The sequence below is a fragment of the Mustela lutreola genome, chromosome 7 (assembly GCF_030435805.1).
Source record: "Mustela lutreola isolate mMusLut2 chromosome 7, mMusLut2.pri, whole genome shotgun sequence".
Taxonomy (NCBI): Eukaryota; Metazoa; Chordata; class Mammalia; order Carnivora; family Mustelidae; genus Mustela; species Mustela lutreola.
Window position 1 is genome coordinate 120,983,477 of NC_081296.1, and position 26,818 is coordinate 121,010,294.

A 26,818-nucleotide genomic window follows, 5' to 3' on the forward strand; every position below is an offset into this window, starting at 1 on the left:
CACAAGCAGGCAGAGAGGCAGGCAGAGAGAGAGGGAAGCAGGCTCCCTGCTGAGCAGAGAGCTCAATGCTGGGCTCGATCCCAGGACCTTGGGATCATGACCTGAGCCGAAGGCAGAGGCTTTAACCCACTGAGCCACCCAGGACATAATAATGTCCCAACATACGACATTATTATTCTTTGCTTGTTATATAAAGATCACGGGACTGGAAGAGGTCTTAAAGACCACCCAGTCCAAGCCTCTTTTTTTTTTAAAGGTAAAACCAAGAGAGAGAAAGGTTTTATAACATAGCCAGGCTGAACCTGCAAGAATCACATTCAGCCCTCTTGACCCAATCTGGCACTTCCCCACAAACCCCCGCTGCCTCTCCACACGGAAGTCTCTGTCACTCAAAGGATGGGGTAGTCATGAAAGACGATCACGTGATACACTCATGGAATGGGAAACGGTGCCTCCCTGTTGACTGGCAGGACAGAGTCAGAGCTACAGCCCACTTCTGTATACCTTCTGTTTTTCAAGTTCTTTGCTCTCCGCTTTAATAACCACCCAGAAAGGAGTGATTATCAGAGATCACCCGAATTTTCTCAGGCCAGCCCAAATTCCCTCCTGTCTCCCTTTTTCTCCAGAGAGAACAAGCCCAATTCCTGCTCTGCCATGGCCAGGGGGCTGGCTCCTCCTGCTACCAATCCCCATAATCCCTTGCATTTTCACTTTGGAAGCCCTGATTCTCATCTTAACAAGTGTCACTTCTGACGTTCCTAGGGACTGACAAGAAGCCAGTGGGCCACAGCAGGAAGGGGCTGAGTAAGCAGCCAAGCAGTAACAAAGTGGAGGGTCTCGGCTGGAGCATGCAAGAAACAGACTGGGGACAGAAGAGCAGGTAGTGGCCCAGAGACCTGCCCAAAATACGGCCCCTAAACTCCAAGTAAATTCCCCAACTCAAAAACCAGCCAGAATAGGGCAGAGCAAACATTTTTTCTTTTCCCCCTCCTGCTCTGGCTACCCTGCTCCCTGCAAGGAAGAAAACTAAAATAATGAGGCACGTTGGAGACTGTCACCCGAGCAGCTCCGGAAGGACATGGGCAGACGCCTGGCTGGGCGGCTGACTTTCTCTGTTTCTGGTTGAGATTTTATAAATATTCGGGGAGTTTGATCTGAGGCTGGTGGTGGGGAGGCGAGGGGAGCGGCAGAGGGGGTAGATAACTCAGCCCATGGGGGTTCTGGGACCTCGCCCAGGCCTGCTTTTCATTAGCGTCACCAAGGCAACCGCTCATCCGCAGCAGACCCCATCCCAACACGTTAGGCTTTTCCTTTAAGAGTGAATCTGCTGCAATCATTCCCCCTCCAAACCCCCACCCCTGCACCCCATCACCTCCTAGCCTGGGGAATGGCAGATCATTACGGAGGAAAAAAGCTGCGATCCGGACTCTCTAAGGCTGGTGAGGAGGGATAGAGCCACAGTTGGCCCATTCCAAAGGCTGCCATTGGCGCAGGACTGTTGGGGTTTTGGTGCTAAGAAACCCCTGGTAACCAGACCGTAGCAGCATCCGCTTCCAGCCCTTCCTCTGTTTCCCTGGCTGACCTGACCTTTCCCCTCCACACACACCTTTATTCTTGACCAAGGCAAACATTTGCAGAGTTTCCAAGGAACGACCTCACCAGTCGTCATGCTGATACGTTCCAGATGCCCACCGGTGCACAAGCCCGTGTGGGTCTTTGGTTTCCCCCCCCCAACCCCACCCCCACATGTACAGTGGATCCTGAAAGGGCGGTGTCAGGGGAGGAGGCAGCTGACCAGAGGAGACGGGGAGACCCATGTCTGTGAGGCATGATTGGGCCACCAGGGAGGGGCTATGGGCCCAGAGCCGGTAACCATCCCCCCACCCCACACCCTTGCAATGCAGACACTCCCCCTTCTTGGCACAGACTCCATGGAACTCCAGAGATCTGTTTAAAAATCGAATCCCCTGACTCCGATCTCCACGGGGCCACAGCCAGGGAATCCCGGCCTCCGCTGCGAGCAAAGCTAGCTGGGCACCTGTGCTAGGAGGCCCTCAGCGGGGTCTGCTGAAAGACAGGAAAGGAGTGCTGTCAGGGGGCTGGCTGCAGGGGCCGGGTTCCTGGGTTGTCCTTCTAGCCTGTATTTGTGCTCCTGGGCAAACCTGAGCCAGAGCCTCTCCGGGCCCCTCCTTTCTGTGGAATGCAGGTCACTCCAGCCTTCCTGAGAGATTCGTGCTCAGAGCCCTGGAGCCAGCCCCAAGGGCTGCAACTGAGAAGCCACAGAAGACCCCTCCCCCAGCTGCCAATGGAGCAGAACGGGGACCCCAAGGCATCTGGGCTCAGGAAAAAAGCAGCTCTGCCTTCTTGCTCTTTTGTGCCTTTTCCCACCAAGATCAGCCCTAGAGAAGCAAACCCGAGTTCCTCTGCTGGTTTGAACAGGAAATTCCTGTCAGCTCGTGGGAGAGGCCAACTGGGGGAGATTTCATCACATAGATTCCCCCCCTCCCCGAGATACAGAATCATATCAAAGTCTTATCCCAGCCCCTGGTGGGGGTGGAGGGGCAGCCCTGACATCCGCTTCTGGGCCTGTCAGCCTCTCCTACCTAAAGCTGGGTGGGGTTTTTCTACTCTGCTTGCTTTGGGGGGGGGGGGGTGGCGAGGGCAAGAAACACCAAGCAGTAACCAAGGCATCGCCGTCGCTGACTGGGCTGCACGGGTGGTTTTTCCGTCTGCTCTGGTGGCAGAGCTACAGGGGAGTCAGAGAAGTGCCAGCCCCCACAGCACAGATAGCGTGGCTGGAGAAAGCCCTCGGGGTGTGCATCCTCGCTTCTCAAAGTCTGGTCCCGGACCCGACCAGGGCCATCGCCTTGCAGATGCAGGTCTAAGATGGCTCCTTAATCAGGAAATAATGTTTTAACCAGACAGCTGGGTGTTTGGAGGCACGTTGGAGTTTTCTGGAGCACAAGAGAGAACATACAAATGCTTCCATCTCTGACTGCATGGATTTTAATCCCAGCTCTGTCACTCGGTAACAGGGTGACATTAGGCACAGAAACATCCTCTCTGAGCTCTGGCTTCCTCACCTGGAAAGCAGAGGTGATATTACCTATCCTAAAGGGGTGACACAAGGCACAGGCCTGGCACCAGGAGGCTCTGACCGAGTAAAGGTTAGCAGCAAGGAGTTGGTGGCTCAGGGAATGGTATTATCACTGGCTTCTTCCGCTGGCGAAGTCTTGCTGTCTCACTTCTGTATTTTCTGAAAGGATTCATAGCCCCCTGACCATGAACCCCCAAGCCAACAGTTGTAGCCTTTCCTATCCAGTTCCCCCCGTTCCCCCATGTGAGGCGAGGGTGGAGAGGTGCCCTTGCGGTAGGATGGAGGTAGGAGAAGGAGATGACTAAACCGACAGGCAAGGCCAGGTCGCGAGGAGGGACTTCTAGGAAGAGAAGATGCACACAGCATCTGACTTTGGGAATGGAGCCTTCCAAATGGCACTTTGACCATTTCCCACAAGCTAGTAATATAGACTCTGGATTTCGTTTCTTTTACCGTCTCTGCATTTCCTTGAGAGACGATAGCGTTCCATCCCTGGGGGTTGGAGGGAGCACTGACCGACTTCCCTTTGTTCTGTGATGGCCTGTTCTTCCAGCCATAGCTCCCTCTTCTTGCCCTGGCTGAGGTGACAGAGCACAGTGACACACAAGCCGCAGAGGCCTGCTGGGGCCGTGAGCACATGACCGCTGGGCTCATTTTCCCAGCTGCTTTCCCACCAGTGGCCCTTGGCTGACGCTGCTTTTCTAATTCATTCTGGGAGACAGAGAGAGGGACAGCTCCCGGGTGTGCCTTGAAGTGTACTGGCTGGTTCCCGGGCCAGCTGGGGCGACTCGTCTAACCTGGCTAAGCCTCGGTTTCCTCCTAGGAGGGCAATTCGGAAGAGGCCGTGCAAGTCTCTACCCATTGTGGGGACCCGGAGACCACAGGGAGCTGGAAGATTAAATGAGGGGATGCCTGGAAGGAGCACAGCCCGGAGAGTGCAGTGTGGTCACTCCGCATTAGCTGAGGTCCGTGTAGCTATTCGAAGACCAGAGCCTTCAGCCCTTGGCTGAGGTGGAAAATCGGAAACAAGAAAGTGGCGTCCCCATTTGCAAATAGCATTCACAGCCTCCCCACTCCTGCAGGTCAGCAACCAACCCTCTCCTCCCCCCTCCTTCATTTTTCTTCTTTCTTTAGCGGCAGGGGTTGACACTTGTGGCTCCCCAGGCTGTCCCAGTGAATTTAAAGCTTGAAATAAATACATGCTCCAAACGGCTCCTGACCTGGGAACGCCTCTCCCCCCCTCTCCCTCCCTCTCCTCTCCCGTTGGAAGCCCGGGCCCAGGCAGAGCCCCGGAGAAGGTATCTGCTCTGCACGTATGCGGGTCCCAGGGGCCCTGCACGGGGCGGACGAGGATCGAGGATCGCCCTGAGCCAGCACACACTCTCCTCTTCCTGGGTTTGTTAGAAGCCTGACCAGGCCCGAGTCTTATGACTTCAACAGATGTTTCTGCTTAAGCAGCCCTGGCATCTTTATGGCCTGTTTTTTCCATTCTTGCTTCTCTTCCTCTGTCCCAACAGCCCTGAACGCAATTTGGACTTCATTTTCTTTCTAATGGTTACAGGGAAAGAAAGGACTTTTATTTTTTTTTTCTTTTTCATTTCTTCCCCCTTTTTCCTTAGCTCTTCAAATCTCTCTCTCTCTCTCTTCTCTCTCTCTCTCTCTCTCTCTCTCACACACACACACACTCCAGACGCATTCAGATCTGGGTTCGTGGTGTGTATCTGTTAATGGCACTGCCATTTCACGTAAGACTTAGCCCCATTCGAAGCCTCTGTCCCTGTCTCTGCCTCCACCCTCACCTCTACATTCATGCCCTGCCTGTCCCCACACAGGTCACCCCGGGACAGCCGATCGGTGTGTCCTCCCAGATGCTGATTCCGAAAGTTCCTGCTGGCCTCAGTCTCTGGCCCGTTACCTGAGGAGCCTCGCTGTGTGTCAGACTCTGTGTGTCGGGGAAGGTTTGGGCTGAGGGATGGGAGTGAGAGGGGAGGCTCCTAAGGCTCTGTATCTCTCCAAACTCCCCCGGCTGGCCAGTCCACAGAGGCTCAGGTGGGGCCAAGTTGACAGTTGTTACAAGATGAAACCAGTCTTTGGTGGGGAGGTCACGAGTTTGAAACCAGTCTGGGCACTCGTCACATCAACACCTACAATCCCACCCAGCTTGCCTGCATCTCGGCGTATTCACGCTCGCCTGCCCTGCAGGGTTTGGGGTCACCTGTCTCAGAGTCTGGTTCCCACAGCAAAGAAAGCCCGGAGACCTCAAGTCGTCATCTGAGGGCCTGTCCCTGTCAAAGGCACCTGGGACTCAGGCCAGTCTCTTCAATAAATAGTGTTGGGAAACAAATAGCGTTGGGATAGCTATATGCAGATGAATGAAACAGGGGCGCCTGGGTGGCTCAGTGGGTTAAAGCCTCTGCCTTCGGTTCAGATCATGATCCCGGAGTCCTGGGATCGAGTCCCACGTCTGGCTCTCTGCTCAGCAGGGAGCCCACTTCCTCCTCTCTCTGCCTGCCTCTGTCTACCTGTGTCTCTGTCTGTCAAATAAATGAATAAAATCTTAAAAAAAAAAAAAAAAAAGAATGAAACAGAACCACATTTTTACCCCATACACAAAATGTATTCAAAATACACTTCAAAATTCATTAAAGACCTAAATGTGAGACCTGAAATTTAAAAAAAAACAAACAAAAAACACAAAAAAACCTCCTGAAAGAAAGCACAGGCAGTAATGTCTCTGACTTCAACTGTAGCAACTTCTTTGTAGATACAAAGTCTCCTGAGGCAAGGGGAAGAAAAGCAAAACACCTATTGGGACTACATCATAATAAAAAGCTTCTGCACAGTGAAAGAAATAATGAACAAAATTAAATGCAAATCAAAACTACAATGTGGCATCACATCACACCTGTCAGAATGACTAAAATTAAAAAAAAAAAAAAAGAGACAAGAAGTGTTGGTGAAAATGTGGAGAAAAAGGAACCCTCATGCGCTGGTGGTGGGAATGCAAACTGGGACAACCCCTATTGAAAACAGTATGGAGGCGTCTCAAAAAATTAAAAACAGAACTATCGTATGATCCTGTAATTCCACTATTGGATATTTACCCAAAGAACATGAAAACATTAATTTGAAAAGACACATGTCCCCTTCTGTTTACTGCAGCATTATTTATAATAGCCAAACTGTGGAAGCAGCCCAAGTGTCCACCAACAAATGAATGGATAACAAAGATGTGGTCTATATACACACCGGAATATTACTCTGACATAAAAAAGAATGAGATCTTGCTGTTTGCAGCCAGCTGGGTGGAGCTAGAGGGTATAATGCTAAGTGAAATAAGTCAGTCAAAAACAAATACTGTGGGATTTCCCCATATGTGGAACTTAAGAAACAAAACATGTGAAAAAAGAGAGAGAGAGAGAGACAAAAAATTGACTCATAACCACAGAGAACAAAATGGTGGTTACCAGAGAGGAGGTAGATGGGGGAATGGGTGAGATGGGTGAAGAGAATTGAGAATACACTTGTCCTGACGAGCACTGAGTGATGTATAGAATTGTGGAATCATTATATTTTTAAAAAAAAAAAAAAAAAGGTAGGAATCTGTCATGAGGAGAAGACTGAGTGACCCCAAAATGCTTTGAACATATGTATCTCAGTTGTAAAATACTCACAATAGTATAATTAAACATGTTTGGCTATCATGTAGTGATATCCTTCTCTGTGCCAGGCACTTAGTAAATATTATCTCACTTAATTCTCAAAAAACCCTGGGAGGTACAAGTATTGTTATGCAATTTTTAAACGGGCTAACAAGTATGGAAACATTTACGTCAAATGCTGAAGATCGTAACTCTGAGAAGTGGCAGAGATAGGATTCGAATCCCGGCTTCTGACCCAGAGCCCAAAGCCTTCACCAGAATGACCTTCCACCTGTATATACAAAAAAAAAAAAAAAAAAAAAAAAAAATAGCACTGCCTAGTCTTATAGAGTACTTGCCACATGCCAGACACTGTTCCAAGAGCTTTGCATAGATTCACTTAATTCATTCTCACAAAACTCTATGATGCTCTAATTGAACAGATGAGGAAACTGAGGCACTGATCATTTGACACTGATTTCCCTCAGCAAATATAAATGGAACACCTCTTGTGGGTTAGGCACTGTGCTAAGAGCTCTGTGTGGGACCCACAGTTAAGAAAGACTTCAATCTTGTTGTCTGCGATCTGTCAGCAAGGTCATCAGCATGGGCTTAGGATGGGATTTCAGAACTTGAAATGAGGGACAGTAAAAATAGGGTATCCTAAGATATCCTATAGAGATGAGCATACCAGGAAGTGGCTAAAGTAAGAGCCCAAGCACAGGAGGAAGAGAGAATCCTATTGTCAGACCAGGGCCCAAGGTCAGATCTGGGACAGCAGTAGGACAGGTAGAAACAGTGCTAATTTATTTCCATCTGCAATATGGTCTTAAGAGCAGGACTCCAGAGCCAAGCTGCCAGGTTCAAATCCTCACTCTGCCACTCACGATGTGTGTGACCTCGGGAAAAGTAATGAACCTTTCTGGGCTAAGTATCATCACCTCGAAAAAGGGGATAACAGTGTCCATCCCACAGAACTGTTTCGACATGCCCTTAGAGTTGGGCCTCCCCATGGCGAGCTCTCTGGGTTGACTTTTAAGCTCTCATCAGCCTATGATCACATGAGATCCTTGAGGCTGCAGGTAGGGGCCAAGTTGTCCCATTGGTAGGGAGAAGAAAACTGTGGAAGGAACCAGTGAGGACCTGTCCCCGTAGGCTTCCAGGAGAGAGAGAGATGAAATCTGATGGGACAGAGAGGGAATTCACATGCTCTGTTAAAAGGTTGGCAAGTGAGCATGGGGATGTTTCTTCTTAATGAACAGAGGCCAAGATTCAGGTTGGAGGTAGGGAATTCTCTGGGCTGGCATTTATGTGGCACCATGATGTTCAGTCGTGGGCATGAAGAAAGGCTCCTGTTGCCTTTGCCCAGCTCCTTGGTCACCCAGGGCAGGAATATGGATCTATTCCCATCATCCTCTGCATAAACTTCCCGCACATCCATCTCCAGCCTAAAAGAAAGACCAGGGTAGCTGAGGGAGGTGGTAGAAGGTGGCTATGTTCTGTTGTAGTAAATCTTTCCTAGAAGCTCGGCCTACTTTCCTAGAAGAGGAGAGGACTGAGCTCATCAGCCAGGTCTGGAGCAGCGCGGAAAGGAATGGCTCACTTGGGTGCTGTGTGTGGCCATGGGACTGTCAGACTGGGCAAGGGTGTCTGGTGACATATCAGAGCAGCTGAGAAGGGAGGACAGACAAACTTGTTTGCCTGACAGGAATCTTGGGATCCCCCATCTCCCCACCCTCACTCTCTTTTGAGAGCTCACTCCAGGGCTTTTTATAGACATTGAAGATCACAATTTCCCCTCCCAGAAACCCCATTCAACTGTGAGTGAGTGAGTGGGTGAGTGGATGAGTGGGTGAGTGGATGTGAGCACGTGTGCCGCCGCCATTCAACCCCTGCCAATTTTTATTTTCTCACACTTTGCGTATTTCAGCCATCATGTGTGTTCCTATGCCATCCCCCCTTGAATTCCTTCTCTCCCTCTACCAGTCTTCTGGAAACCTCAGTCCTCAGAGATGGCAAGAGGGTCTAGACTTTGCCTTAAAGTGAGAATGTTTACCTTAGCGATCCTGTCCTCCAATGACTGTTGAAGATGTGTATGGGGCCACTGGGATGAGAAGGGCATAGGGGTGACTCTGCTGATCTTCCCCACCCAGACCAAGCTCCCAGGCATGAAGCACCTGCCCCTTCAGCTGGCAGCCTGTTTCCTCTGGGCCTTCCTGCGAGTCTAAAGTGCCAGCCATATGGAAACAGGAGGCACTCCCCCAGGGGGCTACTTGAGTTTCTCAAACCAGGAACCAGTGGCCTAGATTCTGCCCCAAATACTCAGCTGGGAGTTTGCTCAGTGGCCAAGACTTCTTAACCCTTTGGCTTGCTGGGAGCCTTGAGCCTTTCTGCTATTCCCCTCTCGACCTTTTTCTCCAATCAAGCAGAACAGTGACACCGGAAGTACTAAACACAGAGTATGAATTAGAATGGTGTGTGATTCACCCCAGAATGCATGTTTGCAGGTGCCTCTACTGCTTTACCTTCTTCATTACAAGCTTCTGCTGCTATTACAATAAGCTCACTTTCCCTATCAAAAGGCGACCAGAGTCAAAGGGAAACCAAACAAGGGAATGTGTTTTGTCTGAAATAGTGCATTTATGAATAAATGAGTTAAACACAACTATCATTTTACATTGGTGGGTGTTCCTGTGCAATAAAGAGAACCTGCAAGTCTTAATCTGTTTGAGTAGATCAAATTTGTCCTTGTGTTCTGAGAAAGCGTTATGAAATCACCTGTGATGTAGTTTCTCTGGCCTATAGAATGACCAATGGCTCTTGAGGAAGGACTACGTGACTTGTGATCAGGATAATGAAACAGCCTGAGTTAATGTCCCAGCATGTACATTATGTTACTTAAAATAGCAAAAAATAGACACAACCTAAATGTCACCTATAGGGTATTAGTTACACAAACATCTGTATAATGGAATAGTGGGCCATTATTAAAATTATGTGCTAGAAGAAGGCTTAATCTCATGGGAAAACATTCACAACATATCATCAAAAGGAAAAAGCAAATTATAAGCAGTTTGGACAGAACATAGCAGTCTTGTAAGAAAAAAGTTTTGTCTATATTTTTTAACTGGAAAAATATGTATAAAGATGTTAACTGTGCTATCTCTTGAGTAATAAGATTTGGCTTGACTTTTTCTAATTTTGGTCTCTATTTTTTGTTTTTTGCAGAGAGGGAAGGGCCAAGAGAGAATCTCAAGCAGGCTCCACACCCATCAAGGAGCTTGACTCGGAGCCTGATCTCATCACCCTGAGATCATGACCTCAACTGAAATCAAGAGTCGGAGGTCCAGCCAACTGAGCTACCCAGGCAACCTGGTCTCTAGTTTTTCAAACTTTCTTCCATAAACATATATTATTTCAAAAACTGGGGGGAAAATTATTAAAAAAAAAAAAAAGGGGGACACCTGGGTGACTCAGTCTTTAAGCGTCTGCCTTTGCCTCAGGTCATCCTGAGGTCCTGGGATACCATCCCAGCGTCCTGGGATCGAGCCCCACTTTGGGCTCCCTGTTCAGCGGGAGTCTGCTTCTCCCTCTCCCACTCCCCCTGCTTGTGTTCTCGCAGTGTCTCTCTGTTAAGTAAATAAATAAAATCTTTTTTTTTTTTTAATTGTCTTAAAGGCCAGAAAATGGGTTTCCTGTTTCTTATCCCATGTCTATTCTCCATTTTATTTTGGAAATTCAAATTTCTCAGCCCTTCCCACAACAGATACTTAAGAAGCAAGAGGCACAGAGCAGCTGATGTCCTAAGCAACATCACCAAGGTGAATTAGTCACTGGGAGTAACAGCTTTGGAAAGGTTTCCTTCCCACCTGACACTGGGAATCAATGGTACCAAAACCAATTTTTCTTCTAACCAGATCTTAAATGAGTAGATAGGAGCTCACAGAGGACAATCATAAACCCCAACAGCTGCTCCGTGGGTTTTCAAACATGAGGGTGATTCATCCCTTCTCCTGAGCCTTTTTGTTGCGCCTTATCCCTTAGAGTTGTGAAAATCTGCTGTCGCAGCAAGCAGGGGTAGGACTAGGAGACCCGTGGAAGGACAAGGAAGGGAACTGGTCAAAACACAGCTAAGGATCTGACACATTTGGGTTTTGTTTGCCTGGTTCACAGACAGCGTCCCACATAGAGGGGGACCTGAGAGTGGACAAAGGGAGTGATAACTGATTTCATGGAAGGAAACCACTGTAAAATCTGCTGCTGAATAGAGACAGGCCTTGGAGCACATCATTTCTGTCTCAGATTTCTAAAAACCCATCTAGTTTCAGCTCTTACTTTCAGCACCTCCTTCCAAAGCAGAATGGTCAAGATCGTCCCCTTCTCCTCACTGGAAATGGCATTACGGGTGTGCCAGCTGTCCCAAAGTCACCATTCCCATCAGTGGCAGATCTTAGTGAAACACCTAGAAGGTAGCTGGGAGCGACACTGTCCTCCCGGTCCGCCATTCCAGCTGGTCATCTCTGCCATCCCAGGGGGCCGCGTTACCTAATTCTGGTGCATGGTCAGATGGTGGCTTTTCTCAGTCAGCCTGTCCTTGGAAAACTCATTCCTCTCTTGTACTGGAAAATTCCTCTGGTGCCTGTCATTGCACATATCAGGAGACCAAGGTTTCCATTTTCACAGAAGGAATTAACCAGCTCCTTTCTGAGACCAAGCTTGTTCCTGGAATTTTTTAATTCATCCATTTAAAGCCATAATCCAGCCCCAGAAGATGAGGCCTCAAGCAGGTCCCAGCAGTCTCCCAAGGCAGACAAAGAATCGGAGGCTGGTCCACCCCAGCAGCTATGATGGCCCCAGCCCTACTGCTGATGTCATTTCGCGCCCTCTACTCATGATCGCCTGGGGATGGGGAAATAAAGAATGGGTGAGGAAGGGCCAGCTGAGAAGCACTTACCCTAAGAATAAGCCTCCCACCATCCTGGCCCTTGATAAAACTCTTCACAAGAGAAAGAGAGAGAGAGGGAGGGAGAAAGAAAGGAAAAAAAGAATAAGGGAGGGAGGGAGAGAGGGAGACAGAGGAGAGGGAAGGAGGGGAGAGAGAGCGAGGCAGGGAAGAAGGAAGGAAGGAAGGAAGGAACAAATAGACTGACCCTGCTGGAAAGAAGTCTACCCTACTCTATCCTTGCCCTATCACAAGCTGGGGAGATGTTCACTTTTCAGGTGATAACACAGAAATGTAGAATTGTATTTTTTTTTAAGATTTTATTTATTTATCAGAGAGAGAGAGGGAGCGAGTGAGCACAGGCAGACAGAGTAACAGGCAGAGGCAGAGGCAGAGGGAGAAGCAGGCTCCCTGCCGAGCAAGGCGCCCGATGTGGGACTCGATCCCAGGACGCTGAGATCATGACCTGAGCCGAAGGCAGCTGCTCAACCAACTGAGCCACCCAGGCATCCCAAAGAATTGTATTTTATGGGATGAAAACTCAACAGATTAAACTAAAGATCCTCACTCCTTCAGTTCCCAGGATTAGCCATAGTAGGGAAGTCAGATTGGAAAAACAGACTAGGGTTCCCTTGGTCCTAGAACCCCACGGTGGGGAGGGGGCTCACTCTGACTTTAAATCTAAATTCTCAAGTGAAAATACCTTTGGGGTGAGCAATCTACCTATGTACAAAGTGATGCTTTCAGTAGGAAATCCTTGGGCCCTATTGTTTTATTATCAGTGATGATGGTGAAACTTTCTGTTGGTATCATTGTCAGACTGCGCAAAACACACCAACTCAAACCTCATCCGTTCATTCACGTGTCCATTTAACAAACATCAACTAAACACCTTGTACGTACATGAACCGAAGACTCTGCCTTACCAACCATCCTCTCTAGGAGTTCACAACCCAGAAGAAGGGCACTAAGGGAAACTGAGAGATTTTAATAGGTTATGGTTAAAGCCTAAAGCAAGGTAAAAAGAAAAAGCCACAGGAGCACAAAGAAGAATGTTGTTAATTCTACCCATAGCTTCTAGAAGGTCTTCACAGTAAAAAGGACTTGTAAGTCGGGGTGAAAAATGAGTAGGAGTTTTCCAGGCAATTAGACTGATATTCTCACTGGGAACATGAGCGTACTGCTCTATGCATCTGAGCTCCACAAAGTCAGGACACAGTGGCTAACAGCCTCCCATAGAACATGTATCCCTTCACCCCTCGGGAGCCATGGCTGTACTCTTTAGCAATGAACCTGGGGGCTAGTGGCCCCACACAGGCCTTAATGGTTGATGCAGCCCGAAGACACCTTAGACCTGAGTCCCGAGAATGTTCATCCAGAGACGGTAACTTCTTAGGAAATTGAGGGTCCAGCTCTACTCAAGCATTTAGGCAAAAATGCCTGGACAGGGATTGGAGGGGGTTTGCACAGGGTGGGCCCAACCTGCCATGGGTTTCGGTCCTTTGGTTATGCCCCCTTGCTCCTTCTCCCTGCCATATCTGCCCCATGTCTCCCAGACCCTCTGAAGAATATCTACTCATGGTTCAAGACTTAGCTCAAATGCCATCTTCTTTACGAAGACTTTCCCAATCTTTCTGGATCGAGAGGTCATCCCCTTTCTCACCCCACCTCGACAGATGTTGCATCTCTTGTGTATCAGAAGTCACCATATTCACTTACTTACGTGTCTAACTACCTGAGAGCAGGAAGCGGGTCTTTCTCATCTCTGTGATCCCAATGCCCAAGTGCCCGGTGAACTTTTATGGAATAGACGCAGGCCACACTCATATGTCACCTAACAGAGCAGAAGATATTCTACCGCAAATTCCTTCCTGATAGAATCAAGTGTCTAATAACTCTGTTTCACATATAAATAATGTGTGAAAAGAGGCAAGTCCAGAATTTACTCAAATCCAGGACTGTAAATCTCAACCAGGACTGTGTGGAGACCAAAATTCCTTGCAACCCCCCAGGGCCACCCCAAATCAGATGCAATTCTAAAACAGCCAGAGCCTTGCCAAACGGTTCCACAGTGCTGGGCTCTGGTGTGTTCTGGAAGGTTCTTCAGAACTGTGCCTCCATAAGGTAGGGGCAGGGAGCAGCCCCAAAGGCCCAGTGCAGTGTCAGGTTCCCCCTTTTCTGTCAGCAGGCATGGAAGAGCCTTTAAGAAAATGGAGTATTATTATTTGTTTGTTTTTACAGTGACTCATCTGTCGTAACTGGGTTAAAGTCCACTTAGAGAAAAGGAGAACAAAAGACCTCCTGTTAGTGCTGGAAGTTTGCCTCTTAAGATATCACTGAGAGGAACTGGGAAGGAAAAAAAAAAAAAAAAAAAACTCAGCAGGGCAGAGGAAGCTGCAGGCCTTCGGGAACACAGCGGCACTTTGGAAAGGCAAACACCGTGGCTTTCATCTCCCGAGCCCTATCTGAGCAGGCCGCTCCCTTTGCTGCTGCTTTGTGACCCACTGCAGTGCAAGCCATCAGACACAGGCCAGTGCCCTGTTCCCACACTCTCTGCACCCAGGGAGGCTGCCAGGAGCTATGGCTGTATGGGCAAATCTCCATATTCAACCAGCTCGAGGCTCAGGAGGAGGAAGATGGTGGTACCAACGTAAAAAACTTACTAAGCGCCAGATGCCATCCTAACATTACAGTTCACAACTCATTTCAGAACTATCCAGGAGGCTAGCGAGCGTGCTACCTCCCCAGCGGCTGCGGAAGGGAGATGCCAAGGGGCAGAAATCCGGCCCCGCCCTCCCTGGGAGATCCATTGGCTTCCTGTAGGTATAGGAAGTGTGGCGCTGGTGGGCTCCCAAGTGGGGTGGGGCCAGGTTTCCTGGTGGCATTTTCCAGAGTGGAAACTGAGACCACCTGACCCCAAGACCCTTACAGTCTTCAAATGAGAGGATAAATAAGCTAGAGAAAGAGGATACGCTCCAGTTCTCTTCCCACACTCTTCCTTCTGACCAGCCCCACCTGCGGTTCACTCACAGCCACGTCCTTCATCCATCGGTTCTTTGAAAATATTCTCACCTTTGGCCACCCGGACACGAGGTGGGTCTGCCCCACGACTGCCCATCCCGGCATTGGTCCTCTTCCCCTTAATTGTAAAAGGCTGGGATTTCTCTGCTCCAAAACAATGAAAGAGGGATGGGGACAGGAAAGACAAGATAAAAATCCCCTGAAAGTCCCAGGTCCCTCCCCCCATTAGAAGGACTTCCTTCCACTCTCTTCCTTCCCAGGAGTCTGCTGGTCCCCCAGAGATTAGGTCTCGGGGCTGTGGATCCCAGACCTCCGCCCTGCAGGGAGGTAGGACCTTCTGGGCCTTCTAATTCAAATAGTCATCCCTAATCCTTCTAGTTCCTGAACAAGATTTATGTTTGGTGATTTATGATCAAACACCAAGAATCCTTCAACAGAAACCCCCCGGAGGAAAGTGTTACCGCGCTCATCTATCCTCTCTTTGCTCACGGATATCCACGTCCCACCAAAGGCAGCAGACAGGTGTGGGAAACAACTTGCTTGTGGTGGGAGAGATGCCATAATTAGGCTGCTCGGGCGCAGGGCTGGTCCTCGGGTTTTCTGCACGCTGCTCTGTGACTTTGAGGGGATTATTTGCATTAACAAGCAAGGCCTCCGCAAACAATGGGTTGAGGGGAAGACTCAAAAGAAGCCGAACCAGTGCTCCCTGGGATGCTTCTCCCTGTGGCTGGCCTCACGAGGATCAGGCCCCTGGTGGAATCACTGAAGATTTAGGGCTTAATTAAACCCTGGCTGTGGGCCAACATGCCGGTGGCCCCTTGATTTTCCCAGGTCCACCCAAGTGGCATAAACACCGGACTAGGAATGTGAACCACTTAGCTGATCCCATAAGAGCCAGGGCTCATTAGCTAGGGCTCCTAGTATCGCCGGCTCACACAGCTCAACAGGTGTTGGCAGGCCCAGTACTGGAAGGACAGCCTGACTTTAGGTTTCAGTTGTCCCTCTACCTGCCATGGTTGGGGGGCTTTGCAGACCAACTTCACAGTTGGGATCTTGGGGATCCCCTTCACTTGCTGGCCCGATAAAGCCCAAGCTCACTGCCAGAGGCGACTCAATCATCTTAGTGGGCTGTCCTTGATTATTATTGGCCTTTAGAGATCATCTGGTTGGTCTTGAACGGCACAAAGTATAAAGACTGGGGGCATTTCGCTACTAGAAGGCACTGGAGAATTTCCCACGTGAGGGTGCCCAGGAAACACAAACAGAACCACCGTGTACCTCCTTGAGTTTGACAATGTTATGGTTGCTTAGACCGAGCATTTGTCTGTGACCCTTAAGGACCTAGCAGACAGAGTAAGCTGCTCAGGCCCCCATATGGCCCAGGATGGGGCAGACAATAGCTTCATTCCCGGAGCCCTGGGATTACCCTGAGTCTACCCTCTAAAGCTTGAACCCCATAGTTGATCTGTCTCATAGCCAAGTCTCGGCACTGACGTAGGGGTCCTGGAAAGATGTGGGTGACTTAGGAATGGCTAAGAGCAGAAGGGGGAGAGCCAGGCATGACGCCTCCCACTTGACCAGTTGCGTGGACTTGCTTCTCATCTCTGCCACAGTATCCGTGCCCATAAACATAAGGATGATACCTGCCACCACCTTTTTCCTAAAGGAGGCTACAAGAGTGAATTAATTAATGTTATTGAGCACCTGGAGTTCTTTGGAGCAAGGCCTTTATAAATATAAGGCATGATTAAAGGATATCGGTTTGCTAACTCTCAGAGGAAGTACTTAATGGGATCAGGGCTAAATATCTTGATGATTGAGTTTCATTCCTAATTCAAATATGCATGGGGCTCCCATCACTCAACTCTGCTGTCCACTCGTGTTATTATCCTGTTTTCCGTTCTCATTTCCATATATCATAGTACAACAGCTGCTCCCCTACCACGCTTACCCACTGGCTCCCTTCCTTCCCACCAGCTTTTGTCACTTCCACTGAGGTGACCAAGGCCACCTAATTGCTAAGCTCAAAGGCTCTTCCTATTGCTCGTTCTCCTCGTCCTTTCTGGAGCATAACACTGGTCACTACCCCTTCCTCACCCTTGAAAGTCTTATTCTGTGACTTCCTGCAGCCCAACAGTTTCAAACTGAAGTCGCCAGTGTCCTCAAATCAATTCCCTGCCCTAACCTGGAGACCTTGCTCCCGTAGACAACCCCCAGTGCTCACCCCTAGTGTCCTAACCCGCTCAGTCCTGGCAAAATCCCATCCCTGGGCAGTGATCTAAGGCGGCGTTGACACATGTGTGTCCCTGATCTATCTCCAAGGCCTCTGTACCACTTTGGCCTCTGGCTGTCCTTTTCCCAAACCCACCTGAGTCTCCTGCTCCTTTCCTGTGGGCTGTTCCCATTCCAGACACCACAGGACCTGCTTTCCCACTTGGCCCCCTTCCTGCCTGCTTCCCAGACCAGTGTGCCCTGCCGCCCCCAGCAAGCTGTCTGAACTGACTGAAAATCTATCAACCAAAGTCCTCTTCTAGGGGCTCTGTGACCGACTCATCCTGCCTACAGCCCCCAGTGGACCCACACAAATAGACACACGTGAACACTCGCGTAGACACGAGCACGCACTGATGTATACAGATGTGCAAATAGATACGTGAAAATAGATACAGGTACATACACACACACACACACACACACATACAGATTTGACAAATTGGCTCATGCGATTGGCTGGCAAGTCTGAAACTGCAGCTTGAGTCCACAGGCAGTCTGGCCACAAAATTCTGTTTTCCTCAGGGGACTCCAATCTTTTCTCTCAAGGTCTTCATCGGAATGGATACGGGCCACCCACATCACAGCACATCAGCCGCTCTACGCAAAACCTGCTGATTTAAAAGTTACTCTTATCTGAAAGAAAGCTTCAGAGCAACATCTAGCTTGTTGTTTCACCAAGGATCTGGGCACCGTGGCCTAGCGGCGTGGACGTAGAAAGTTAACCACCGGCCCAGCAGCCGGCGAGCCAGTGCTCACGTCATTCTCATAAAACACTGCCCTTATCACAACGGTTCCCTGCGCCAAACCCTGAGCATCCTCCCCCCCGCCCTCAAACCCCAGACTCAGAGTAGGCACGAGATCAATATTCGTTCGGTCAATGAACAAGCCGAACACAGTGCCCAGCCTTTGTGCTGGGCTCCATGCCGCGCACTGCAGAAAACCATGCTGAGGGCACAGCCGGGAGCTCGGCCAGGAGGGAGGAAGAAAATGTCAAAAGCCACTTTCCACGTGGCTTGTCCTCGTGGCTTGTCCTCTCCTTCTGCCTTCTCGGGGGCCAGGAGCCTTGCTGCGGGCACCTCTAATCTGCCCCACAGGGCATCACGGAGTCCTTTAGACAAAGCAGGCCCTGGCCTACCTAGGGATTAATTCTTTTGACACTTTTTTACTGATCCCTATATCAGATTTACCTGAAATAGGACACATTTTAGAGCCTCATTGATGAAAGCATGAATTGTAGCACCCCAGCCTGTTTCTACCTTTCTTCAAAAGGGGCAGATGTTCAGAGATTATGTTCATACTCAGGAGGAAGGGTATATACACCCCAGACCACTGACAGTAGTCTCTAGGGGTGGGATTGTGGGTGGCTTCTATTTGACTTTTTTTACACTTTTCTGTGTCTTCCAAACTGTCCTCTGTGACCATGTGTTACTTTTATGACCATAAAAACAAAGTACTTGTTTTTTTTCTTTCATCTTTTCATTTATGAGTATGAGGAGTTTCAGGGTTTCGCTCTGTGCCCTTTCTTGGGGCCCTTGGCATACCTCTTGGCTTTCCTTTGAAAAGAAGGCGTTCTGGGACATCCTTGTAAAAATCTGCGAGGTCATAAAAGGTAAAGTAAACTGCAAACGGTTGTTCTGTTTTAATTATGTTCAAGTGTTGGGTAACATGGAACTTTTAATAAAAGCATTCAGGGAGCTAATGATGACGGCTGTAGTTAAACTGGTGGGAAGCCCAAGCCGGGAAGCTGGGTACACGGCGTTTTGCCTTGGGCCACTTCTCCAGTCCCCCCGGTCCGGTGGCCTCCTGTCCAAGGGCTGGCAGGCCGCATCTGACCCAGACGCCCAGCACCCCAGCCACGCTGGAAGCGACTGTTCCTTGAACTTTGCTTCAGACCCTGCCTGCTGGGGTCTCCAGAGGCTAGTGTTCACCTCTGGCCCCGATGAAATGGAGCTTCAGAAAAACCACAGCAGAGGCCACAGCGACCTCGGGCCCTGAACTCTGGAGTTCTTAGACTGCCAGAATCCCCAGCTGCTGAGTGCCACGGGCCTCCCAGAGCTGGGAAGGGGAAGCCAAAGAGCCAGAGGAGCACAGACAAGCTTGTGGCTAGAGGGTGGGTCTCGAGAGCCACCTGGGCATGTGGGCTGGGAAGGGGCTGGAGCCCTGGGGACCCAGGCAGGGTGAACCAGAGCAGGGAGATCGGGCCCACTCCAAGAGTGAAATTCCAAGAAACTCACCCTGCACCGGGCCAGATTTGTGAAATCCCCCTTGTTCTGGAAAGGATCCTACACACATTTCTGGGGTTTCCAGTGTGATATTTGATAAGTGCAAATGGGCTGAAAATATTCTCTAGATGTTTCAGTTTTGTACAATTAGTGGTGTCTGCTGAGGCCTGTCTCACCGCCTCCAGTGTCCCGCCAGTGGTTGCAATGGGCAGGCCAGGCCCGGCTTTTGTTCCTGACCACCGTGGCCCTCCAGTCAGGCATGCTTCCCCATCTGTGCCTACAGAGGAAAGCAGGGATCCAGCTCCATGTCCTCACAGGCACGTGTCCCCTGCAGGCAGAGAGATAGCCATGGCCCCCCAAAATGCCCAGGTGGCAGCTCAGTCTCACCAGGCTGCCCCCCTAGCTCCCTTTTCAGCCACCAGTTGTCAGAACTGGAAGAAATCTTAATATTCATTGACCCAGTCTCCTCGCCAAGGAGCTATAGACACCCCTCAGCTGCAGGGCAGGTCAGGGCTGGCTCTGGTCTCTGTATCTTTGTGTTTCCCGAGCCTGGCCCATAGTAGGGGCTCCCCAAGTGGGAGGTGAATGAGTGCAGGAATGCATGAACCAACTGAGCCCGTTGTTCTCGTCTTACCTGCACAGACGCACATTTTGGACAGATCACACTTTACTCTGTGCCCTCAGCTGTTCAGTGGAATGAGCCCACTGCTGTTGCCTTCCCAGCTCCCAGAATCCTCAGCTCCAAGCCTGTCACAGCCCCGGTATGAGTGCCCCAGGAGGAGGACTAACGTCAGCCTCTATTCATTTCCCAGGGCTGCTGTAACAGAGGACCACAACCTTGGTAAAGCTGGGCTTACAACAGAAATTCCCCCATCGTTCTGGAGGCTAGAAGTCTGAAATCAAGGTGTCCACAAGGTTGGCTCCTGCTGAGGGCCTCAGAAAACATCTGTTCCAGGCCTCTCTCCAGCTTCTGATGGTTGCCCACTCTCCTGGGCGTTCCCTGACATGTGGGTGCGCCGTAGCCCATTCCCTGTCTCCATCTTGACGCGGCGTTTTCTCTGCATGTCTCTCCTCTTCTTGTAAGGAAATGTATCCCAGGACCTGCCTTTAACCACTGCATTGATCTATGCCAACTGCCTATTTGCTGTGTGAACTTGGGTAGGTGTCTTTACCTCTCTGTGTCATTCTCCTGCTTAAACTTCACAAGGAATTAAGGGCTTACCCTATTCCACCTCACCTTAGTGAATCACGTCCGCCACGACCCTATTTTAATAAGAAATAAGAACACATTCTGAGAGTCCTGGAGGGACATGAATTTTAGGGGGAAACTAGCGAACCTAGAACAGCCTTCCTGCCTCCACTCCAACAAACTTCTCCACCTCTGTCCAAGCTCACTCCCTTTCCTCTTGTTGGGGGCGCAGTCTTCTGGAATTCGGTCTCATCTGCACACCAGTCTGAGCAGTAGTTGAGAGGTGGAGGGTAGGGAGCTGTCCGTCTATCACTGCTTCTCGCCGTGGGCATGAACCTCTGGGGCTCCCTGAGCTGCCGACTCAGAACTGTGAATCAGCGTACCTAGCCCATGCTGCATACAAGGCTCACCCGGGCAGCTCTTCAAACACGCAGAGCACTAACCACTTGCCCAGGATGCTGCTTTGCTTGCTCAGAGTGGGACCTGACGAGGGTATCTGTCAGAAGCTCATCAGGTGATTACAATGTGAAGCCCGGAAATACCCAAGTATAGCAATGAAGCTCAAGAAAGAAGTGCGATGTTTAAAGTGTGGCTTTGTATATTCTTCGATACACCGTTCAGTACCTCAGAGGTTAATAAGCCCAGGCTACTCTGTGCCTGGGCTTATTAGAGGGGATCAGCCGATCTGCTTAAACTTCGGAGCGAGTCGCTTCTTATAGAGGAAAGCCTGCACCCAGAGAGATTAAATAACTCACCCAAGGTCACACAGTTCATCTTCAGCTGACTGTATTTCAAGACCCGACTTTTCCACTGCACGGACCGAGGTCAACTGCTGATAAGCTGTGTGACCTTGGATCGGTGTTTTTCCCTCTCTGTGTCAGTTTTCCTACCTGTACAACATGGCCGGTATCTGTTCCACACAGAGGATCTGTGCAGCACTTCAAAATTCTATGTAAAGGCAAAATGTTGTAACTGTGGTAGTTGCCTCTAGGCAAGGCATGGCGATTCCCACCTGAGTGACCCCTCCAAGGTCATGCTGAGCAGGCCGCTATCTGAGGGGAGACCAATGTGATGAGCTCCCCCTCTTGGAGCCAGCGGAGAGGTCTAAGTGAACTCCCTACTGTTCCAGTCTGGGGAAGACTGAGGCCTTGGGAGCTCATGCCCATCACTTGGGTTTGTGCTCTACAGCTCCAAGCTTTTTTCCGCCGACCCTCGCCACAGTCACAGGCTGAGAAGGCATTTCTGCCCAACAGCCTTCTCAGCCCAATCCTGAGAGTGTCATTTCAAAAGGGTAAGTCATGGAAAAACGAGAGGCAAATAGCCACAGGACCAGCATCTTCTTTCTCTATTCACGAGGCTGCAGAGACCTCTCCACCAGTCCCTTCCAAAGGAAGTGGGCGGCCGCCAGCCTGCTCCAGACCCCTCCCTGGCTGTCCCAGGCCAGAGCGAGGCTCTTTGGCCCACGTCCGCCCTTTTCTGTTTACACTGGGAGATGAGCTTCTGCTGAGCTTAAGTGCAGTTCTGGCCCTTTTGTTTGTTTTTAAGTCAAGTTACAACTTTGCTCCTAGATTTATTGCAAATTCCATTTATCTTCCTCTGTCCAGGGTCTCTGCACAAATCCTTCAGAGCTTCCCTCCTCCAATGTGGACAAATCACCAGGGGCACGGGGCAGGGACAAGGAACACAGGGATGGGTGGATAGAACGAGGGGACGGATAGATGTGGAGGAGCAACGCCAGGAAGGGCTGGAGGCTGTGTCCCCCAGCCCCCACCCATCCCCCTCCCGCTGTGGTGCAGGGGAAAGAGGGGGTCTGGCAGTGCAGGAGCAGCCATAGATCACCGGGGAGGACAAGGCCGTAGGAAGGCCAGACGCCCCACCTCCTGCGTCCTTCTTGCAAAGTGAGGAAGAGTCGGGGGCTGAAAGGCAAAGAAACCCCCAGGTCTTTGCAGAGGGAAGAAAGAAAGGAAGTTCTGATTTGGAGGGAAGGAGCCCACACGGTTTCTGGCAGGCATTGGTCCATGTCCCAAGGGGCCTAAAAAGTACACCATGAGGGGCTCTGACAAGAGCTGAGGGTCTGGCCCAGGGAGGCCCGCCCCAGGCCTGGGGAGACCTACTGGGAAGGCCCAGGACACGGCATCTGAGAACTCCCTCCTCTTTCCTCCCCAGACGCCACAGTTTCCATAAACTGCTGATGAACCACAAACAGCTCCATGCTGAAGCTCGCCAGGGGGAGAAAGAGAATCAAACTGAGCAAACAAGCTGAGAGTGGGGTGTCCAGCCGGGAGGTTGGCTTGTCGTCCCAGGGCAGGAAGTGCCGGTGGCCTGTCCTCCGTCCCCAGCAGAGCTCCCCCTACTCAGGGCTATGCCAGGAGCGCTCACCGGCTTCCAGACGTGGCCTTGTGGGAGAGGTGAGGGGGGTTCCCAGGGGCTGGGAAAGGGAAACTGCTTGACCTCAGAGTGGGGTTGCCACCTTCCCTGGCCCGGGGTAGCAGCTGCAGGTCGCTGGGGTGACCACAGTGTGTCCTCGAGCAGGTGCCCATGAGTCCTCACAGAGTGAGTCACTTTTCACAGCCTCCCTCCGCATCCTGGTCCAAAGGCAAGAGACTCAACCCTCTGCACCCCGCCCCCCACAGCCACGCTCAAGAAGCCTCGGGAAGCGGGGGTTGAGTGACCAAGAACAGGGCAAGCCCCCTCTGCCACGATGGCTCCCAAACAGGAGCTGTGGCTAACAAGTGGAAGGATCTTCCACAGCCTCCCTCTCTTCGTGCCTCAGCCCCTGGCCTGTACAGCCTCCGGCCTGCTGCGTCTCAGCTGCTTGTCCCCCGAGCCACCTCCAATGCTCCCCCCCAAACCTCAGCCCTAAGGGCTCCGGAACATCGGCTTCCCCTCTCACCGCTTCCTTTCTCCTCCTTTCTCTCCCACCTCTCTTGTGCTCACTGCCCTCACCCCATGTCCCATCGGGAGCTTTTTCTTCCTCCAAGCTCTCATGTGCCCCCTCGGGCTGAGGAACCCTCGCGGGTCGACCACCCTTTCCCTCTGTGGCCACACGAGCCACACAACTTACCCAAGGCCCCGCTCTCCTGTCTGGCCGGCAAGTCAGCCAGACCATGGTCCCTGAGGCTTCCACCCTCCTGGGTCACCTCCCACCAAGAGCCCACCTCCACCTTCCATCTGCAGGACCCCGAGGGTCCAGGTGTCTCTGGAGGGGCTTCCCCATACCTCTTTCCCCACCCCACGGCTCCTTCACCACACACGTCCATCTTCCCCTTCTCGGTCTGAGGGCACGTGACCACCCTCCCCACCAACCGCCATGTTCTCCAAAACAAACTTACTCACCCGGCCCAAGGTGGGACATCATCGGCTCCTTTCCCTTTGTGCTATGTCGTCCCCCGCCCTCATTCCCGGATCAGAAGCTGCATTTAATGGGATTCCCTGTGGTGCAAACACGCATTCACATTTGAGAAGTCGGGGGCTGAAGAGCGGCCGCGTCTTCCTTACCCTCAAATGGCCTCCCTTGGCCCCGCTTCCTTTCAACTCGCCATTGTTTTGCTCTCGTTGCATTTATCGCAAAGTTCTTTTTAGGGGCCCTTACACCTTCTGCTTCTATTTCCTCTCTTCAGGTTTTGGCAGCTGGCTGCTGCTTGGGGCCATTTTCAGAGGCCTTCCTCCCACAGTGGCCCAGGAGCCACCTCCAGGACCTCCTTCTCGCATGGCTCAGGCTCCACTGGCCACCAGATTTCCTCCTCGGGCTCTCCGGGCACCCTCCTCCCAGGCTTCCATTCTCCTCTCCATGCAGGTGCTCTTTCCCTGCCCCTTTGCCCAGCCTGTCCATCTTACCTACACCCACATCTTCAACCCTTCCTGCCATGAGCCCAAGTAGCCACTGAAACATCCCAATGGCCTTCTCGATACACACCCCATGTAGACACCCCAGAGACTCTCCTATTACCCTGATCACCTCCCCCTCTTGACCCACCGCTCTTCTTGAGCTTGCCTGTCTCTGTTCATGAATCTCCACCCCTCCCATTGCCCAGGCTCAAAATCCTCAGAACTGTCTTCCTCTGCTCCTTCCTCTCCTTGCATATCTGGTCAGCCTCCAGAAGCCTACAGAACCTTCTTTGGTATATCCTTCCCCATCCTGATGTTGTTATCTAAATTCAAACTCTTGTCATCTCTCCCTTGGACCTTTCCCCTCTGCCACTGGGTCTCCCCTTCTGTGTCCATCTGCCCTTGGGCACCCATGCCCATCAGAGTGGCCGGTCTCCTTCTCAGAAATCCATGTGGACTTGGTGCTGCTCCTGGGTCCCCAGCCAAGGAGACACCCTCCTGACCTTCCAGCCCGGTCCTTGTCACAGCCATCATCACTCGAAGATACTGACTGAGGACCCGCCATGTGAGGTGTTCCCAGATCATAACCCCCAATTTTCCCCTCCCAGAACTTGCTATCTTGCACTCACCCAGTTTTCTGGCTCTTCTCTTTGTTCACTTGTCTTATCAGTCAGAGACACCTCCTCTTCTTTGCTCCCATGCCTGTCAGCACCTCGTCCAACCATACTGAAGGCCTCATCCATAACCCACTGCTCCAAGAGACCCGTAAGATCCCAAAGGTAGAATCCATCTCTCCAGTTCCCCATTTGCCCTTAAAGTAGTATTTGTTTCCTATTACAACTGCATCCCAGTGTGTGTGTGTGTGTGTGTGTGTGTGTGTGTGTGTTGTCCCCCTGGCTGTGTGGTCCTTCAGGCCAACCTGAAACTGCACATCCTTTCCCTTCATCTCACAGACGATAAAACTGCGGTCAGAGTGGCCCTAGGTCTTTGGTGCCAGTTGATGGCAGCATCACATCCCAGCACTGGCCTCCTGGCTCCTAGTGCCGTTCTAGAGAGACAAGGTGCCCATCATCCGATGGCCCATGCCCTCCAGCTGTCCTCAACTCTTCTCTTCCTCCCACACACTGGGTGGAATGGAATCAGAACAGAGAGACCTTGGATAAGGAGCCAGGGGTCACCCGGCCCCTTTTTCCGCCACCACCCCCAAGCCTACACTGAACAGCCAACAGGGAGTACAGCCCTATTTTCTGAACCTCTAGGGAAATTACTTGCTCACCTTTTTTAGCAAAGGATGCCATCACCCCCAGCGTCTCCAGGGAAAAAATCTCCCTCTTTGTTCTCCTCTAAATCTTCCTCCCCTCTAACCCTCAACACCCACGATAAAGCTTTCCCCCAGCTAGGTCTTCTGCAGGGGTGGGCAGAGCATTTCCTGCACTCCCCACGGCACCGTCTTCATAGCAGGAAGATTTCTGAAGCTTGTTAAGGCTTGAAGCTCCTCTAAGGACATGCACCGTATAAAAATAAACAAATCAGTGTGTTTTTCTAAAAGTCAAATAGGACACCACCCCTCGGCACGACCGTCCACACCGGGTAGTCACATAGGTCACTTTGTGGGAATTTGGAGACAGCCAAGCTTTTTCATTCGGCAAGGGCTTATGTGGGTCTTTGTGCTGGGGCCTCCACCACACAGAACACCCTCAGCTCCACCACCGGATTCGGCCTGGGGCATCCCAGCGCCTGTTAGACTCATTTCCAGTTCTCCTTGCTGCCAGTCTAGCGGTGGCCTTACCTCAAAGCCAGCGAAAGATACTGTTTTTCAGTTTCAGAAGGAATGGGTTCGTTTACCTTCACAAAAGCCAGTGGAAGGATCATGCCTGAGACTCACTCCTTTTGGTAAATTTCAAAGACTTGGCTGAGGAAACACAACACCCTGCCACCCTGGGGATGGCGCAGATGGTGCCGTCGCTGCTGGGAGTGACAAGGGACCTTTCGAGAGTCCTCTATACCACATTCCATACAACCTGGAGCAGAAAAACAGTTCTCAGGAGGCGCTCATGCTCCCTTTCAAGGATAAGCAGGAGCAAGCTGACCCAGGAAAGGACTCCCACAGTCGAATGTTTTTGCTTTGCGTGGGAAGTACAGCGGTCTCGCGGAGGCCCAGGAGACAGACTGACGAGGGGAGAATGCCTGTGTTTGGGACTGGGTTTGAAAAGTCTCCGGTTTGTCACACTCAGCTTGCAGCAGAGCAGAAAGAATTTCCAGCTGTCGTCGGGGTGGGAGAGCCCTCCCTGATGCTGACCAGGGCTGTTCCTGTGCTCTCCGGGCTCTGCTGTCCCTCTTCCTGGGCTGGTCACGCCATCAGACACCCGGTCCCAGGGGCCAGCTCTGGAATCAGGTGATGCTTTGCCATCGAGAAATACAAGTGGCAGAAGGGGACACAGTATAGGATTCTGCTTATAGGAGTGGTCAAATCACAGACACAGAAAGTAGAGTAGAGAGTAGAGCGTGGTTGCCAGGGATGGGGAGGAGGGGAGAACAGGGAGTTTGTGTTTAACGGATACAGCGTTTCAATTTGGGAAGATGAAAGAGTTCTGGAGACAAATG

The 26,818-nt window shown here is 51.0% G+C and overlaps 1 protein-coding gene and 1 long non-coding RNA gene across 2 annotated transcripts in view; one reads left to right on the plus strand and one right to left on the minus strand.

The window, feature by feature from the left end:
- RAD51B (RAD51 paralog B) overlaps nt 1-10,400 on the plus strand; it is a 683,490-nt gene extending 673,090 nt beyond the window's left edge. The window contains exon 11 of the mRNA XM_059182417.1: nt 9,967-10,400. Coding sequence (XP_059038400.1) covers nt 9,967-10,049 — 83 coding nt within the window. The 3' untranslated portion in view covers nt 10,050-10,400. The remainder of the gene's footprint in view (nt 1-9,966) is intronic.
- An 8,140-nt stretch (nt 10,401-18,540) lies between these two features.
- Nucleotides 18,541-26,604, minus strand: LOC131836720 (uncharacterized). The gene is made up of 3 exons (XR_009355732.1): nt 25,491-26,604; nt 23,723-23,818; nt 18,541-22,971 (listed from the first exon to the last, which is right to left on the minus strand). It is a non-coding gene; the product is annotated as an uncharacterized LOC131836720 (long non-coding RNA).
- Between the last annotated feature and the right edge of the window lie 214 nt (nt 26,605-26,818).